This window comes from Castor canadensis, chromosome 6, assembly GCF_047511655.1.
Source record: "Castor canadensis chromosome 6, mCasCan1.hap1v2, whole genome shotgun sequence".
Lineage (NCBI taxonomy): Eukaryota > Metazoa > Chordata > Mammalia > Rodentia > Castoridae > Castor > Castor canadensis.
In genome coordinates this window covers 28,070,716-28,090,411 of record NC_133391.1, presented here as the reverse complement: position 1 = coordinate 28,090,411, position 19,696 = coordinate 28,070,716, and the positions used below count along the sequence as shown (strand labels likewise).

At 32.7% G+C, this 19,696-nt stretch overlaps 1 protein-coding gene across 9 annotated transcripts in view; it reads left to right on the top strand.

Annotated features, from left to right (window-relative positions):
* The window catches only part of Atf7ip (activating transcription factor 7 interacting protein), a 107,961-nt gene that overhangs the window by 16,734 nt on the left and 71,531 nt on the right, over nt 1-19,696 (top strand). For 3 of the 9 annotated variants that reach the window (XM_074076009.1, XM_074076015.1, XM_074076008.1), the window contains exons 1-2: nt 17-7,301; nt 7,509-7,565. The exons of 2 other annotated variants lie outside the window; for them this stretch is intronic. In XM_074076009.1, coding sequence (XP_073932110.1) covers nt 7,531-7,565 — 35 coding nt within the window. In that variant the 5' untranslated portion in view covers nt 17-7,301; nt 7,509-7,530. Of the gene's footprint in view, nt 1-16; nt 7,302-7,350; nt 7,566-9,283; nt 9,520-17,700; nt 19,405-19,696 lie in introns of those variants that run through there. 4 more of the 9 variants (XM_074076016.1, XM_074076012.1, XM_074076013.1 and 1 more) reach the window with 4 other exon arrangements.

The window sequence follows — 19,696 nt, the reverse complement described above, 5'->3', positions numbered from 1 at the left end:
AGAACCAATTACTCTTTATCTTTAAACATTACAATTAAAAACATTTGAATTTAACTGGGTTTGTACAGGAAGTTGAATTTATTTGCTAAAATGTTGAAATGTTTGCTAGAACCTGTAAGCCTATATTATATAAACAGTACATAGGATGGTGAGGTCAAAGGTTAAATTCCTGTGATTTCTCACCATCTTATGTTCTGTCATTGCCAGAACATTTGATCACTACTGTTGTGCTTTTCTAACCCTAATTAACTTAATATTTCTTTTCTGTTTGACATTTATTTGTAGAAATTCAAACAGTATATTACCAGAATAAATTTTTAAAAAAGAAGCTAAAAATAAAACCTTGTTTTATACAAAGAGTAAGATTTTTTTTTCTCCCTTTCTTCTGAGGCATTGTGTGTAAGCTTTCTAAGATGAATGGTAATTCTCTATCTAGAAGAGTAATTTTTTTTTAAATTCTGTTAAGTCTTTTTTTATGTGTGTGTATATTATGGGCTCCAATTCTATCTCATCATGTTATTTGCTCCTGGTATCCAACTCATTCACATTTTTTGTTCAAATTACTTATTGCTTTAATTGTCATTCAGTTTCAGGTTTTACATTTAGGAATAAGTTCAAATCTAGGCCTGTATACTTTTTATATCTATTGTATTCTGATGCCAACAGAGCTGGCGTACTTTTTTTAGTTAACAAAGTGATACTAATGTGTATATTTAACAGTATAACTCAGTGATTATTATATATTTGGTTTCATAATTTAAAAGATCTATTGGCATTGTTCTGATGTAGAAACATTTATTGAGATACTGTAATTTCATGGCTACCCAGAAAGGTGGGAGAAGGAATTCTTATTCACATAACATTTCCGAAATCACAACAGTTATACTTTAAGCAGCGCATAAATCACATTATTTGTAAATTATTTTCTTAAATGGTATAGTATATTCCTCTAGCTTTGTTTGTTAGTACGGTGCTACGAATATATTCCTGACTAATTTGACATAGAACAGTAAGTTCTGAACTTTGTAAATAGAATACTTCTAAAAAAAATACTTTTTGCAAATTAAATTCTGATGGAGGACCCCAGTATATAGAAAAGGTACATGTAGTATTTTGTTGTTGTGTACTTATTTTATGGTATAAATTTATACCATTTCCTTGTCTTAAGTGTATTTAGTTCAATGAAACAAGCTGTTGAACACTTTGAAACGAGATCACTTATACAATTAAAACATATATTAATGTCCAAATCCAGTTCCCTTATTTGTAGAACTCTGACATTTAAGGACAGAGTTTGAAAATAACTTGAAAATTATTCTAGAATGCATCTTTATATTTTCTCTTGATTTCAATGAAGGTAGAGTATAAGATCTTTATTTATAAGACTTAATATTTAAATTGCTGCTTTGTCACAAACTTGTGTTTATATTTGTTAGTTTTTTTTTTTAATACAATTATGTTCCCTATCAAATTTAATGTTATGTGCATTGTGGCTTCTCATAATTTGAACACTAATTTATGTAAATCATTCAGTCATCTACTTGTCTCTAAAAGGGAAAAAGAAAAATAATTCAGTATGTGGGAGGGATTCTATCCATATTTCTTTCAGTAAGGTCATGCTCTGGAGTGACTATGACAGGAAATTGAATGTGCTGCAACCTTAATCACTTTCATCTCATGCTTTTTCTGGTATGAACAACTTACTGTCTTTGGTGGCAGAGTGGAGGTGGGGGAGGAGATTCTAGTATTTAAAATATGTATATTTAACAATATGTGTGTGTGTATATATGTGTATATATATCTACATTTATATATATATGTATATATACGCATATAAAATGTAAGATAGCTACTAGGTTTGGTATTCTTTAATGCTAGACTCTGTTGGAATTATTTAGCAATTTTTATTGGTTTTCAGAGTGGAACCATAGGGAAATTTTGGTGATCCACCTCTTTCGCCTTCTATTGCCCACGACAAAATTTACTACCACACTTTCTTTACAAGATTATCACTTGTTCATGGGGAAACACTAACACTTTGTGTTACTTAGGATATTATTGCTAATTCTTTCACTGCCATGTTGCATTTTTGCAACTGTAATCATAAATTAGACCTCTCTGAGATTATTACTTTGGGGTTGGTGGCAGTTTTCAAATTTTCTGTGCTAAATTACAGGTTAGTTATTATGCTGGATAACCAAGTACATAATATATTATGGGAAATGAATAAGTGAGTTTGTATTTTATCTCCTTATTTTTTTCCTCCCCATTTGTTTACCTATTTTCATAAGGCATTTCATGACTATGAACTTCAAAGGGAAATGTTGGAGCGGTGGGAAGTACATTCATCAAGAGTCCAAACCTGAATTCGAATCCCATTTTGGCTGCCTTTTTCTGATATAGTCCAGCTCATTCCATTTTCTGAACTTCGAGGGTTTTTTTCTTGCTAGGCTGGGCAGCCTTAGTCATTAAGCCTTGCCCTCAGCCCTTATGCCACTTTCTGATCGTCTCCTCACCTAAAATGAGGAACTGTTAGGCAAGCATATGCTGAGAATCAGTTTACATAATGTATGTGAATAGTACCATGAGATACTCTACAAATATAGGGCATTCTAATTTTCCCAGTAATAAAAGGCATTATTACTGAAAAAGCATTCAGTTTATTGTGTCTTATAGTTGGTCAAGTGTGACTAGGTCAGAGTATTTTGAGAAAGGATGGGAAATTTCTTTTATAACTTATATGCAGAAGCAAGGAGTGCTAACTAACATCAGTATATCTACTTAGTAATATTATATGGTCATAGGTCCTACTCTGTCACATAAATTATCCAGCTTTTGCTGTGTGTGGGTAATGACAGATGTAATTTAAAAAGTAAAGCCAATATAGAATGTTGTCATTACAGAATTAGAGGTGTAGGAAAAACGTTTCAGTTTTAGATTGAGTATTTTAAATACACTGTGAGAAAATAGCTCCTCTAAAGAGATGACTTGTTTTTGTATGTTTCATAGAAATAAGAATCTTAACAGTAAAGTTCTATTTCATTGGCCACAAACTTGACAGCCACCAGACTTATTTTTATCCTTTAACCATTGCCCCATTTCTCTACTTAACATTTAAAGTTGTCAGATTTAACACACAAATCTAGAGGTCTCACCTCTTAAAATTAAAACAGTTAAATTGGGCAATGCTAGGTTTGTATTTTTGCTTGAGAACAATAATCTACACTGAGTAGATACTGTCTCCTTCAGGATAGGGGTTACTCTTGCTTACGATTTGTTTCTCTTCATGGGTTCACATTATGTGCCTGGCAGTTCCTTTTAAATCCCTATTCTATTTATTTAATGGAGTGTTGGCAGCATTAAGTAACTAAAATATAGCTCCTAACCCCCCAAATAGTAAACATACGTAAAATCTAACCTACTTTACTTGGTAGGAAAGACTTAGCATAATAAATTGTTCTTTAGAAGATAGGGCACCTTTGATAACCTTTACTTTGTCCTCATTACCCCTCCCTTACCCGCAGTGTCTAGCTTTGTACTACAGGCTGACCTCAAATTCTTTCCTCCTGCCTGCCTCAACCTTAGGATAACATGCCATGCCCCCTTTTCCCCTTTTAGTTACTTAAGGCTGGATGTAGACGTACCATGGCATTCATCTCTGGTCTGTATTGCTATTAATTGTTCATTGTTTTCGATAAATTGCTTAATCTTTTACCATTTCTTGACCATTAAATGAGAGGTGTTTGGACTAAATAAAAAAGTCAAGGAAGCCGGTTGTGGTTTGCAAACCTGTAATCCTAGCTACTGTCAAGGCTGAGGCAGGAGGAACCCTAGTCCAAGGCCAGCCTGGGCAATTTAGGGAGACACAATCTCAGGGGAGAAAAAGAAGTCAGAGAAGAATACCAGCTTTGCAGTTAGTTATGGTAAATAGATGTGCTTCCACTCCATTGTTAATAAATCTTAGACATTATTTCTGTGGGATAAGGCAGGTTACTTATTTTCAGAACCTCAGTTTTCCTTATTTTTAAAATGGGGATAATGTATTCCATACAGAGTTGATATTGGGATTTAAATGAAGATAACAAATATAAAGTGCCTAGTGCAATGTGTGGTACAAAGTAAGTCTGAGTTAAATATTGGTTGCATTTTCCTCACATGGTACTTTCTAACACAGACCTTTTCTTTTTTTCCAGTCATTATTTCAGGGACAATGGAATTGGGTAGATATCTTGGCAACTGGGTACTTCAGAGAAGGACAATTAGGGAGAGGGGGTTGATAGGTGTCTGGCTTATTCACAGTAAAAATTCCAGAGTGCAAAGTATCTAGAATCTCAAACCTTAAAGAACCTAAAAAGGATAAATAAGAATCCTAACTTGTACTAAGGCATCATGGGCAGAGTAAAAACAAAATGAACTGTGAATTGATCATATGACTCAAGTTTACCAAATTTTTGTTGTGTACCTGTTAGTTGTCAGATACTGTTTTAATGCTTGGCATATAAGATCCCTCCTCATGGGGTTTACATTCCTGGGGAGAGAGGGGAGACAAGAAAGACAAGAAATAAGAAAATAAGTTACAAATAATGAGTGATTGTGAATGCTGGGGGTAGTGTAGGTTTTTTTTTTTTTTTTTTTATGGTACTGGGGTTTGAACTCAGGGCCTAAATCTTGAGCCACTCTACCAGCCCTTTTTTTGGTGAAGGTTTTTTTCCATATAGCATCTCGTGAACTATTTGCCGGGCTTGTCTTTGAACCGCTATCCTACTGATCTCTGCCTCCAGAGTAGCTAGGGATTACAGGTGTGAGCCACCAGCGCCTGGCTAGTGTAGGATTTTTCCAAGAGCTGTATGCTACTAAGTATGTGGTGTGTGTCATCAGTCCAAAAACTGTTCCTAGTTGTCCATGATATAAAAGCTTAAATTAAGAGTTTCTGGAAATTTTAAAAACAGTCCGATAAGGAATTCTATATAAGTTGAATTGAATAATAAAAATAATTGAATCTTATTTTACTTGCCTTTCTATTTTCACTTTTCACATAATTATCATTGTATTTTACAAAAAATATTTATCTGTGGTGGATTGTAAATAAAATGTCAGTCTTCAGCTATTAGCTTGGGAAACAGTGAGTTAGATCAACAACAACTTCCACTTTTGCTACTTTTAGTAGCAGGTTATAGAGTTTTGAGCTTCTTTTGACAAATTTGCTGTCAGGTGATTAGCTTACTTGACTTTAAAAATAAAATGCTGGTTATTTCCATTTATTCTATGTTGGACTAAATGAATTCAGGTCGTTTGATTTTTCAAGTACTTTTACTCAAAGTTGATGCATATACAAGTAGAAAGAGAAAGAAAGGAAACATCTAAGATTAAAAGTAGATAATTTTTAAGGTCTTTTTTCCAACCCTGAATATTTTTACTCTCACTAAAGTATTAACTATTAGTTGTATGATGTGAAATTATATCATGTTTTGTTTGTCTCTGTCATTTCATTGCTGTGGTGAGGCACAGATCCTGGAGAATATAGTTGTTTGAGGAAATCTATCATTTCTAATCAGGGATTACCCAGGTAATATATTAGCAACCTACCACTTGCTATTGATATGTAGCTTCTTATTTAGAGCCTCATTATCTTTTTTATATAATAGTCATTAAAGTTATTTATTTATTTTTGGTGGGACTGGGTTTGAACTCAGGGCTTTGTGGTTGCAGAGCCAGGTGCTCTACCACTTAATAAGATTAAAAAATGAAGAACATATTTTGGAATAACCCCTTTTTAGCATTTTAAGTACCTTTTATTTTATTATCATTTTTTAGATGCACTAAACTAGTTTTTGGATTATTTAAGTATGAAATTGAATATATTTGCACTCTTAACAAAATTAGTGGAAAACCAGTAGAGATGTAGAATCATTCATTAGTAGGTCATTAAGTAACTAAGTAGGTCATTAAGTAACTAAAAAACTTTAAAATAAATTATATGGTAATGACTCAATTGCCCAGTCAGATTTTGCCAATAAAAATGATACATCAATGACACTGTTTTTAAAAAGAATGTGGTACTGATTAAAAAATACATTTTTGTGAGGATATTTGTAATTTAATTTGCTTGAGTTTCGATACTGAGCATATGATTTGGTAATACTAATTAGCAGTAAATATTTGAATTATTTAACCATCACAATAGTGGTATCTGAATGTGTACAAGGTAAGGTTCTCAGAACAAGTCTATTTTGTTATATTTAATTCACTAGTAAAATTTGAAAAGTAGTTGAAGATTACAATGAGGACAGCTTTTAGGGAATGTGAATTATAATTTTTAGTTTTAATGATTGTTAAAAACAGCAAGCATTAAATTTTACATACTTAGTCTATGTCACAAATAAGCTAGGCTTTTTTTTTTAAAAAAAGTCTTTGAGGATTAAGATATTTGTCAAGAATTTCAGTTATATAAGAATTATAAATTGGTTTTCTTATATTACCTGGATTTGAATTCTATTAATAAATAGATAGCTAGATATATTCTAGAACTGGTCAATGCCTATTGGGGAAAGAATGGGGAGGATTTACTCAGCTGTACTCTCCTTTAGTTTGGTCTTGAAAAGAGGATTGCTTTATGTAAATTGCTCTTACTGGCGCCAGCTAGCTGTAACTGCAGTCTGGCTGTACTAAGGCAGCAAATAATATGTGTCATGGATTTTCTGTTTGGAATGTATAAGAATTCAGTCTTTTGGACTGATTGAAAGAACAGAGTTGATGCATTAGAATAACAGTAGTGAGACCTCAAGAATTGACAGTGAATATGTGGAGCAGTGAGAAGCTATAAGCCTTTTAAGCTTTTAGTTCTGCTTTTATAGATTTATGCCTATTGATACAATTGGGTAATATGTGGGAGGTACTTAACTGCATACAGTTGCTGCAGACCCAATAGTTGACAGCATAGAAAGCAGTACAAAGAATTCTGATTCTAGGCATTTTCACTTGAAACAGTCATTTTGAAGATACACTTTGTTTTGTGAGCTTCATTGATATATTGAATGACGTTTTTGGCTTTTGTGGTTAATGGGATATTTGCTGCACAAACTACACAACAGATGTGAAACACCGAAAGGAATTTTAATATGTAGACAACCTACCGTATTCCTGGTTTTTTTTTTTTCCATGAATAAGAATCAGACAAGAAATTTAGACTCAAGAAGGCTGATCTAGAAGTCTGCATTAGTTTTTAATGTGTATACAAATGAACTAAATAGCAGTGATTTACAGAAGAGGAAGTCCTTTTCACTGTATCAAGCTGCCCACAGGTAAGAAAGAGATTGAGGTCCTTTTTCTGAGATACCTCCCTACTCCCCAGGTATTATATCTTTCTCTCACCATTAGGAAGTTTTTGTGTTTGTGTTCAGTTCTAGTAATAACAGGACTGGTAGATTGTTTAATGTTAATATACAGGAGATTTTGAGTGCCATGTTTGGATTTGGTTTTTTTAAAAATGTCATTTTTATCTTTTCAAGATTTCCTCATATTTGAATTGAAATGAACAGTGGACTTCATATATGTACACTACTCAGGTATACAATATGTTCATATTACATAAATCAGTTTTAGATTTCTTTTCATCATATTCTGTTGCTGTGTTCTCAGGTACACTGACACCAACTGGTATATGCAGAGATAATGACATTTGTAACCTGACTTTACTGTAAAGTTTTAGTGTAAATTTACCACTTTGAGTTCACCAGTACAAATCAGATTGCTTTTGCTTTCACATTTGTCTCATTGACATACATTAGATAGCATATATAAATATAGCATAGTAAGTTTTTCAGTCCACCCTTGTCCATTCTAGTTCCACATATTTAAGTTTATCACATTTTAACAAAGTTAATTTAAGAGTCTTACTAGTACAGTAAGTGTATTAATTAGCAATTCCATCAAATCTAATATTTTATTTCTTAAACTGCTTGAAGGGTGTATAAACATTTGTTAATTTTTGTTTTGTTCTGAAATATTGTATACAGGTAAACAAAATCTCATTGAAATAAAATTAGACAACTAATATCAAATTAGTTTGATTCCTATCAAATTAGACAGGAATCAAATATAGATTCCTGTTTCTCAAGTGCAAGTATATGTTTATAAAAAAATGTAAATATGTATGTGTTCATTACTGTCAGTATGGCCAGAGATAAAATATATTACTGAATGATATAATCATTTTGGGGAAATGGGTTCAAACCCATATGATAAAGTGAGAAGTGGTAGTGAGGTTTGCTTAGAAAAGTGAAAGAAAGGAATTTCATTAGGGGGTACTCTGTGCTTTCTCTTGCTTTTTACAAGTTGAACAATAGGCTCTTTATTCAATCCTGAAGTGTTACTTTTAGGTGGGACTTCCAGTTCTGTGGCTTCTGAAAGGAAACTGGCCATTTATTACTACATGGTTATATACTTAAAAACTGGAGACCAGCTGTGATAGAAGATATAGTCATGTTTCAGGGGCATGAACTGTTACTTGCTGCCTTTTGACACTTTTGCCTGGGTCTTAAAAATAGTTAATGAATAGTTTATTAAAAAGTATAGAAATTCATATTTTTTGTGTTTTATCTCAAACAATTCCACTATGATTGGTAAAAAGATGATGGTGAAAAGATAAATTTTTATTAATTTTGAGGTTGGATGGGGAGAAGGTCATGGTTTTCTTGGTGTGGAGGACATACACATCTGAAACACTTGGGAAATGTTCCCAAACTTCTCTTGAACTATTGTATCAGAAAATGCTTATTGGAGCTTATTGGGAAGATAGTGGAGATGTTCTGGTTTTTATATACAGAAAAAGAAGGAAATTGTTAAACGAAAATATGAATTCACTGAATGCTGTTAAGAATGGGGGGGGTGGGGTCATAACAAAGAAAGATGAAAAGAATAGATGGAGGGAATATTCTACATATAGACAAATCTTAAAGGAAGCATGTAAGACAAAGATAAAATGTAGGAGGATAAATGTCTATAATCTTTGAGACTATTAAGTTGGGTGTAAGTGATCCAAAATCTGAAGAAGTATGAATTTTTGCTTCTCTTAGGCAATAAAATTTATTTAGCAAGCAGTGTAGAATCACAAAATCTGTAAAATGAAATGAATGATAAGTAGTTCTAACATTGCACTTTGTACAGGAATCTATTGTTTAATATTCCTGATAGGTAATTAACTAGTTTCTGCTTCAGTGTTTTTAATGACAAACGGGGTCATGTCTTTCTTTGATTTCATAAGGCAGTTTCTTCTTTTTTGTAGGCCATCTGACAAATTAACAGTTTGAGACAGTGTTGCCTTTTGCCTTGCCTTTTTACCTCTGCCTGCTGAATGTTTGTGTTTGTCTGGAGCCATGAAAACTAAAAGTTTTTCTCTGTGGTATTCAGACAAATGTAATACTCTTAAAAATATCCCCTATTCTACTTGACTCTACACTTCTATTCTGCTGTAATGTTTTTGGCAGCCACCTTGTGCTCTTGAAGTTTTTGAGTTTGGAGGTAAGTAAAAATCTTTCTCCTCCTCATTCAATTGACAGCCTTTAAAATACTTGAATGTTTGAATTAAATAGATTTTCTTACGTTATGTCTCTTTCATAGTTTCTAATATTATTAGGTTTTCTTTGGGTATTGCTTGCTATATTCCCCCATTTTTTTAAAGAGTTGGCTTTGATTTCATTGGTTGCTGGTTATTTTCTGAGTTTTCTTCCATAACTTTCGGCTTGTATTGTAATTTCTTGCATTAGTATTATATTTTATTACTGTATCAATTTTCATATGAGTGTTGTCTTGTTGAATTCCCTAGGTTTGTATTCTGTTAGTGCTGTTATTATTTTTCCACTGATTGCCTCCTTAATTCAAAAAGTGTTATTTTAAATTTACAAGGAGATCATTTTCTTCTTATCTTGTTGGTATACCTAACTTTGTTATGTTATGGTCAGAGAATATGACCTTGTGTGATTTCTTTTTTTGTCTTTGAATTTACTAAGATTTCCTTGCTATCACATGAAAGGTCAATACTAATATTTGTTGGATGTACTTGTAAAAATTTTTTATTTTGGGTCTACTGGGGATGCAATTTTATTTATTTCATGAATGTTATTTGGGAAATGCATTCTTTATTGCTTATAGTTTCTTTATCTGTAGATTTTAGGAAGAGGTCTGTATATTTCTGCTTGTAAGTTTTAGTTCCTTTCTGAACCTTTTTTTTTTTTGATGGTACTGGCATCTCAACTCAGGGCTGCATGCTTGCTCTGCAGGCACTCTACCACTGGAGCCACTCAGCCAGCCCTTTCCTGAACTTTTTGATATTTGTTTTGCTTTGTGTAATTTAAACTGTTATTACTTAGGCACATTGTTACATGCATATTTATAATGATTTGTACCTTTTTAACAGTAGAACATACCTTTTTTGGTTGCATTATTTGATTTTCACTTTGAATTCTTTTAAAATATGTTATACATAGTCATTATATGTATACCTGTCCCTTTTTTGGATTAGCATTGTGTAGCATATAATTTTTTTCATTCCTAACTTTCAACTCTTATGTACTATTTTATTAAAAGTGTGTCTGTTATTTATAGTACCTATCTGATTTTGTTTGGTCTTTTTACCAACTTGAAACCAAGCTACATTTTCCCTGATCTACACTCCTTTCCCTTTATACTGCATCCCCAAAATACGTTCCCATGTTGTGATTATCTGAAATTTTTGGGAGATTTTATTTTATTTATTTATTTATTTACTTACCTGCTTATTTATGGCTGTACTGGGGTTTGAATTCAGGACCTCACACTTTCTAGGCTGGTACTCTACCACCATAAGTAAAGTTAATGAAATCTCAGATATTTCAGCCTACCCATGAGTTAATTTGCTTTTTATAACATTGCTTATTCCTTTGTCTGACTTCCTTCTTAGGGTCTTTTGCTATTTTGTACCTGTATGTTTCTGTACTTACTTATAGGTAATACCTTCATTTCTCTATGCTTGCTGATTGCTAAGTTTGTTGGCATTGCTGTTCTAGCATAAAAGTATCTTTTTCCTGAAACTGAGCATTGAGGGTATCATTTTCTTGCTTTCTCTCTTTCTTTCTTTCTTTTTTTAGCATTTAGTATTAGTATTGTTGATGACAAGTCTGATGTCAGTTTAATTCATATTTCTTTGTAAATTTTTTTTTAACTTTTAAATTATTAGTGTTTCCTTATTTTTTAAAAAACTTTTTAAGTTGTTAATGTTTCCTTATATTGGCTCTCTGAAATCTTAACCATAGTATGTCTTAAGAATCAGAATAAATTTATCAAACTTTTGTTTTGATACTCAGTAGGTCTCAGTTATTGAAAAACTTGTACATTTTTCATTTGTGAGGTTCACCCTCCCCTTGTTTCCTTTTTCTTCCTGCTTTGTTTTTTTTTTCTTCAAAAACTCCTCTTCAGTGATAATTGCTGTGTTTGAGTATATCTCCCAAATCTCTTAGCTTTAATGTTTTTCCTTTGTAAAACATTGTGAGAGAAATTCTGGTCTTGATTAACTAGGCTACTTCAGTTCTGTTCCATGCAGCTTATATTTTGAATTTCTAAAATTTCAGATTAATTTCCTATTATATCTGCTTTTTTGGGTGAAATAACATCTTTTACACATTGAGGATTATTTGATACACTGTTTTAAAAGAGTATTGTGTTATTCTGCTACTCATTTGCTAGGGTTTTGTGAGGTGTTGGGCATCTAACGAGGATTAGTTTGCATTCTTGATTGTACTTTTACTTTTTCTTTTTTTGGTATGTGATATTTCCTCTTTTACTTGGGTAGATGCTGACACACAGGTGATTGATTGTAAGAGGATATGCTGGCAATTTGTCTTTTGGATGGTGACCTGCTTGTCACTTCTTGGGCTTTGGGTATATGTTAGTCACTACCCTAACCACAGTCATAAATGTCACTGTTGCCTTCCCTTAGAACTAGCATGGAAGAGAGAACGTTGGAAGAGCTTAATTGGTCAAATACAAATTACTTGAAAGTTTTTGCATGTGAAGATTCAAGCTGACATATCACTTCTAAATGAAAGTCTGTATTTATATTCTCTTGTCTCTCCTCCAGTGAGCTGCTTTAACTACTTTGGCATTTGTCTTTCCAGACTTTTAAAATATCACTTGTATGACTACATATCTGCTCAAATTTTTTTTGTGTGTTTCAAAATAATAATGGCATAAAAAAAGAAAACATTTATTGACTCCTTGTAATGTCAGAGGACTTTGTATTATTTCACTTAATTCTGAAATAATTTCTGTGAAAACAGATGTATTTATGGTATCAGTTTCATAGATGAGAATATTGAGGCAAGGAAAGGATGCATATCCTAGATAGGTAACTTACCCAGGAAAGGATAGTGCCAGAATTCTAGGGTTTGTGTCATTAATTACTGAGTTGTGTGAGCTTTTTTGTATACTTAATAATATTTCTCAGAGATGTTTTCATGTCTTTGAAAGATCTACTGCATTGTTTTAAATTCCTTAGTGTTCTTTAGTGTGGATGCTCCAGTAACTTATTTTCTGAATTTTTTTTTTTTTTTTTGCTATTGTGGCAGATGTAGGCATCTTATTCCATACCCTTTTTAAAATTTATTAGTTTTTTTTTTTTTTTTTTTTGTGGTGATACTAGGGTTTGAACTTGGGACCTCATGCTTGCTAGGCAGGTGCTCTACCACTTTAATCACTCTACCAGCCCCTAATCTATATCCTGGGTTACAGGCATGGCTCAAATGTTAAGAGTGAGTGCCTGCTTAGCAAATGTGAAGCCCTGAATTCAAACACCAGTACTGCCAAAAAAAAAAAAAAAAAAAAAAACCAAAGCAGACAAACAAACAAAAATTCTATATCCTAAGATAGATACCTTAGAATGCCTTTGGTTTGTCAGAGTTGGTGGACAGTTCTGACCTATTTGCCCTTAAAAATTATTCTGATGGTTAATTCTTCTAGTAATGGTATTTGAGATGACTACCAACCATACATAAAATGCTAGCCATAGTTGCCAGTCTGATGTAGAAAATGTATTTGCTCTCTCCTTTTTTTTTTTTTTAGCTTTTCTTTCACTGATCATTAGTGAAATTGGACATCCTTCCTTATATTTGAATTGCCTGTTCATGTTTCCTTTTTTTTTTTCCCCCTGAATTATTTGTCCTTTTTATGTACTAATAGATGTTCTTTTTTTTTTATGGATACTAATCCTATAGTAGTATGCTCTTTTTTCCTCAGGTACTTCTCATAATTAGTGGTTATATATTTTACTTTCTGTGCCTTTGAAATTTTCAATTTTTTAATGTCTAGTTTGTTTAGTATTGTACTCCTATCTCAACTTCTTTGATCCATTCTCAACCACTCACTTCAAAATTTGTCTTTTCCCTGTTAATTTGTAAAGTTTTCTCTGTCACACATTCCATTCTTTTATTGTTTGTGTGTGCCTTTTGAATAATTATTCACTGCACTCTTTTTTTTTTAAAGTAATTGTGTTAGTAATTATTGCTTTGTCATATGCTGTCCCATTATTCTTTATTAGTTTTTAATTCTCATTTTTCCACCTATTTTTTTAGATTTTTTTTCTCCTTACATCTTAATTTGAAAAGTTTGTTAGGGTATAAAAATTATGTAGGGTATAAAAATTATGTAGGGTATAAAAATTTACTTTTTTAAATAAATTTTATACAGATAAACTGATATTTTTTCTTACACTGAATATTCAGGCTAACCTAGCTCTAATATTTCACATATTTTCAAATTCTTTCATATAAATATTTTTCTTGCTGTTCTGAATTTAACATTTCCTTCATTGTATCTTTAGACATTTTAGCTGTTAGGATTTGGTCAGAATTTCTGCAGTATTGAGTATAGTATCACATTCTTTTGTTTCAGAGTTTAGTTGAAATATCTGTTGTTTTACTGGAAGGTATGACATTTCTAGTTAGCTGAAGGAGTATCTTAATGTTAAGTCTTACTTTTTACCACTGTTTAATTTTTATTAGCGAATGAAACCTGAACATTCAGTGCCTTTTCAAATTCTGTTGAGAAATGAGAGTTAAATTTTGTAAAACCTTTTGATTTCAGTAAATTTCCTAATATGCTTATATTTAAAACTATTATGTTTAAAATTGGAAAGTACTGTAATTTAGGGTATAAAAGTTATTGCTTGCTTTAGTGGTTAACCAGATATGTAGTGATAAATGAATTTGAGGAAAATGTAGTTTGTTGTCTCCTGGCATTAAAGCTATAACATAGTCACAGTTAATTCCCACAGACTGCTATCCTATTCTCTCAAAGGGCTGTTCTTTGCACAATGTATTTATTTTATTGTTATGCTATTACAGTGATGTGGCTGATCAAACTTTATTGTTTACCAGAATAGCTTTAGAATAGAAAAAATTATTAAGATTTTTGAAGAGAAGTATAAGTATTTTGAAATATCAAATTAAGGTTTTAGATCAGAATTTGTGAACCTTTGAAAAGAGCTTAATTCTCCTTGACTTACTGTACTGATCACTGCATGTCCTTGGGATTATTTTTTCCTTTCTGTGTTTCTCCTCCCTCTTCTCTTTCTCCTGTCTCCCTTTTTCTTCTCCTCTTCCTCTGCTTGTTCCTCCTCCTCCTACCTCCTCCTCCTTCTCTTCCACTTCATCCTTGTCTTCTCCTTTATAAGATTCTGGAGGCTCTAGGTTCAGTTAAATTTTTTCATGTGGCAGAGAGCCAACTTTCCAGTAGGCCTGAACTGAGCATGCTGCTGTTGCTTAGCAACTACTTGTGAAGTCGTGTGGCTATAACTGAATTATAAATAGGATTATAAGCAGAAATGCAATTGAAATTGGGATTGGAAAGAAAGGCATGCTCTTTTTTTCCTTCCTCCTGCTTGAATTTCAATTTTTTTATGCAGTCAGTTTTCAGAAATCTGGCTTATAAATATTGGGAGTATTAACCCTATCAGGAAGACAATAAGGGCTTTGTTGAGGTTTTATCTGTAATTATACATATGAAAACCTGGTTTTGAATATTATGATTAAACATTCTATAATGTTTAATGGCCGTTTATGGAAACTCGAGAACGTCTCCTAAGTTTGGTGGTCTTACATACAGAAAAACATCCATACATTGTATCGCTCTTTCATATATACATTAAAAATCTGCACACAATAACACTTTCTATTAGAGTATTTTTGTACTTTGTTACATCATTTCTTTACGGTGTCTTAAAAATTGTTCTGTAGTAATGATCCTAATAAATAATGGATACATGAACAAATTCAGCCTATTTTTATCATTGTTTAAAGAGCTGTAGATTTTGGAGTAGAATTTGTTAAAATGTTATTAGAGAATCAAAACTTGAAGCAACTTTTAAGGTCTTTAATTTTCCCATATTTCATATTGGAAATTTTAGACCTAATGATGTCAGATGATTTGCCCAGGATTCAACAGTTTACACAAAATTTACTTGAATTCTATAATTTGTAATAAAAATGTACAACTGAATTCAGTAACAAACAGCTCTTGAACTGGTTTCGGTTAGAACAGAACGTGAGCTCTCAGTGTATTTGTGGAATTTGTAGAATGGATGAAGAACATTGGCTCATTGATCTGATGATTAAGACAGTATAGTATTTTTTGGTCAGAGCTCTACAGGCTTGTTGTTGTTGTTAGGTTCTAAAAATGTGCTAATTCTTAGTTTTGGATAGAGAGACTTGTATTTTCTTTCTTTTTGTCAGTACTGAGATTTGACCTTAGGGCTTCATACTTGCTAGGCAGGTGCTCTACTTGAGCCACTCCTCCAGCCCTTTTGTTTTGGTTATGTATATTTTGCGTATTTTTCGAGATAGGGTCTCCGGAACTATTTTCCCGGACTGGCTTTGAACTCTGATCCTCTTGATCTCTGCCTCCTGAGTAGCTAGGATTAATTATAGGCATGAGCCACCAGCACCTGGCTCTTTCTTAAGATTTATCAAACTTGATAGTGACTGCTAGCAGACCAACTTAGAAAACTAAGCTTCTTAGGAACATTTGCAGCAACAAGTAGATTTTGCACATTATTTTTAGGAAAATTTTAGAATGGTAATGTAAACTCTTCTTATGCTCAGAGGAGAGGTGTTGCTTCATTCTTTGTTGTATGCTCAGTAGAGATCTTACTATCAAAAACATAACTTTTGGCTGGCTGTAGCTCACTTCTATAATCCTAGCGACTCAAGAGGCAGAGATCAGGAGGATCGCTGTTGAAAGCCAGTTGGGGCAAATAGTTCGAGAGACCCTATCTTGAAAAAAACCACTCATCTCCTCTCTCTCTCTCTCTCTCTCCCTCTCTCTCTCTCTCTCTCTCTCTCTCTCTCGTGGAGTGGCTCATCTCAAGCCCCTGTATCCCACAAAAACAAGCAAACATAAAACCCCACAACTTTGTTGGAAAGATCTGACTAAATAAAGATGTAGATTTCTTTCTTTTTTATTTATTTATTTGGTGGGTCTGGGGTTTGAACTCAGGGCTTCACTCTTGCAAAGCAGGTGCTCTATCACTTGAGCCACACATATGTAGATTTATAAGCAGAATTGGCTAGAAAAGTTGTGGTAAAAATAAATTTAATTGTATTCACAAGAAGGGATAGCATGCAGTATTACTTTGCTATGGAAAATTAAAAAAAAAAAAGCAATCTAAAGAAGAATTTGCTTTTCCTCTAGAATGTGGAAAAGTACTCAGGTTCTCACTTTAGTTTGCTACTGAACTTAGATCTCTGAAAAAAGAGATTTAGACTACAGAACATCTTGTTCTTAGGTGCCATTTTTATGTCTGGGTTTTTAGAAGGGAGAGGAGCAGGAAAGAATAGATTGTTGACCCAGGGTGAAGTTTCTGCAATTGTCTAAACTTATCCAGGGCATTTTAGTTGCTATATTAATTATTCTAAAGTACATGGGTTACTTATTTCCCTTCAGATTCAGATAGATAGGTGTTGTGTTGACTGCTTTGAATAATGTTCTACAGATGGTACTTTTTAAAATTTTCCTGACGTAAAACTGAACAATAAGTAAAAATTTTGAAAAAAAGTAACTGTTTTAAATACTATTTAAGAAAATAGAAAGTACTGAGGCTTGCATTTAAAACAATATTTGATAATCTGGGATTATTGAAGAATTTCTCCTGTTAGTAGTGCCCTATTAACAAAACTAATTGTAACTCATAAGTTAATTCATACTGCTTACCTTTGTGATAAGGATAATAGCTCAGATAAGTAAACAAAATCTATGTACACCTAAGATTTAGGATATTTATTTTTTATACCATTATTATTATTTGTAGTCCTGAGGATTGAACCCAGGGCCTTGGACATGCTAGGCAAGATTGTTTTCTTTCTTTTTTTTTTTTTGGTGGCATTGGAGTTTGAACTCAGGGCGTCATGCTTGCAAAGCTAGGGTCTCTATTGCTTGAGTCACACCTCAGTCTCTTGAAGTATTTGATCCTCCAGATCTTAGCCTCCTGTGTCTGGCTAGCTCATTTAATTTTAACCCATCCTTTACTTGAGCTTTTATTATTTAAAACCAGTCTGTGTTCCTATATATGTTTTAAAGGTCTTGTTTCCAAGCTTTATTCATGATTAAAGTAAATCCTTTATATAACATTTTTTTTCAATTTAAGTGTTTTAGATTTTCATAGTATCAAACATATGAATTCATTTTGCATTTTAGTTAATAGTGGCCAAAGAAAATACTTTAAACTTAATTCACTATTTCATCAAAACTCACTGACAAAAAGTTTGATGTAAGAAATACATGCACTTGCCTAGCATTTGTGAGATACTGGTTCAATCTCTAGCATAGCAAAATAAAAGCATGAAAACAAAATGGGAGCTGGCTTAGTGGCTCAAGTAGTGAGCACCTGCCTAGCAGGTGCAATGTCCCAAGTTCAATCCCCAGTCCTACAAAAACAAAAACACCCCCAAAATGCATAGAATGTGTACTTTAACAAAGAGCACTTGTTAAAACATGGCTTGACTCTTTATCCAGCTTTTTATTTCAGCAGGTGTAATTTAAATTCTTAAAATGTTTGGGTTTTTTCTGGGTTTGGTAATTTCCCACTAGCCATAATCATCTTCTATGTTTTTTGTTGTTGTTGTTGTTGTTTTTTGTTTTTTAAGTTTCCTTTATGGTGTTGGTGATCAAACCCAGGGCCTTACCTGTGTGCAGTAAGCTTTATAACCACTGAGCTACATCCCTAACCCTCATAATCTTTTCAAATCTGTTTCATTGGACTGCAAATTGCTTGCCACCTTTAGGAATTAAAATCCACTGCAAAGTAATTTGTAACACACAAAGAAACATACATGTTAAACATTATTAGTTGGAAAGTCAGAATGATGAAATACACCTGTTATCTGGGTAACAGAAGAAGAAATATAAAGCACTGTCAACTTTAATATTATTCCTGTTTTAAGCATAATTGAAAAATTAGAAATAGACGTGTTACATAATTTATATGTTTAAATGTTTAACCTTCATTTGATACAAGCAGTAAGATAATTTATTTTCCTCATTGATAATTATTTTAAATTGATCAGAAAATAATTTTTCTCTTTTTTTTCTTTTGTGGTACTAGGATTTGAATTCAGAGCCTAGTGTTTGCTAGGCATGCACTCTGTCACTTGAACCATGCCCCCCAGCCTTGGAAAATAATTACTAAATTCCTGGAGTATATAAACATAGTACTGTATGTTAGGAGAAATTTGTGTTTAGAAAATGAATGAGGCAAATCCCTGCCTTATTTATTTAGAGGTCTGCTTTGATGAGTTCTTTAAGCTTTGTGGTGAAATATATGCCAAGCTGTTTTTTTTTAAAACACATTCTCAGTTACATAAAAAAGTGCCAGAAAAATTCAGTGCTACTCAGATTCTGAGATTTTTTTAGAGAGCCTTGAATTTATTACAGCTGCGATTCAAGTGTCTGATTTATTTCCTGAAAAAGGAAAAACACTTCAGTATGTATGCATGAGTCCACACACATACACAAATAATACAGTCTTTGGCACATTATTGAAAGCAGCCCATTTAGTTAGCTTAACATTAATTTTTCTTTAATTAGCACCTAATAAGAAAAGGGGTCAAGGCATATGTTTTCCCCAAGAAAATAAAGTGTTGAGTTGATACTTTTGCTGTTATGTTCACATCTGTTCTAGGATTCATACTAGCATATTGTTTCTATTTTTAGGCTGTTGCTAGGCGGATTTAAAATTTCTCTTATGGTTGCCCAATTTCTGATTTCCTGATTGGTTGCATGTTCCTGTTTTCATTAGCCAACCACAGTGACTATGCAAATTGTATTTCAGTTTCTGTTTCTATGAAAGAACTGATAAGATGGCTGCAAGGGGCTCCCTTTGGGGTATGTTTATTATTTTAAAGAGAGTTTTCATCATTATATAGTGATAAATATAGATTTCTTTTAAAGGGGAATTTTGATTTTGAAATAGGAAATCACACTAAGCAAACTTTTTAAGATTGAGAAATGCCTCCCTAGTGTAGATTTGATTTATTTAATGGTGCTATATTTTGCCTGTTAGGCAATGTATAAGTGGGAGTATTTTATTACTTTTTATATGTATACATGCCAGCATGTTAGCTTACAAGTCTGTTGAAATGTTCTAGATTACTACCTTTGCTTTCTAAAAAAATAA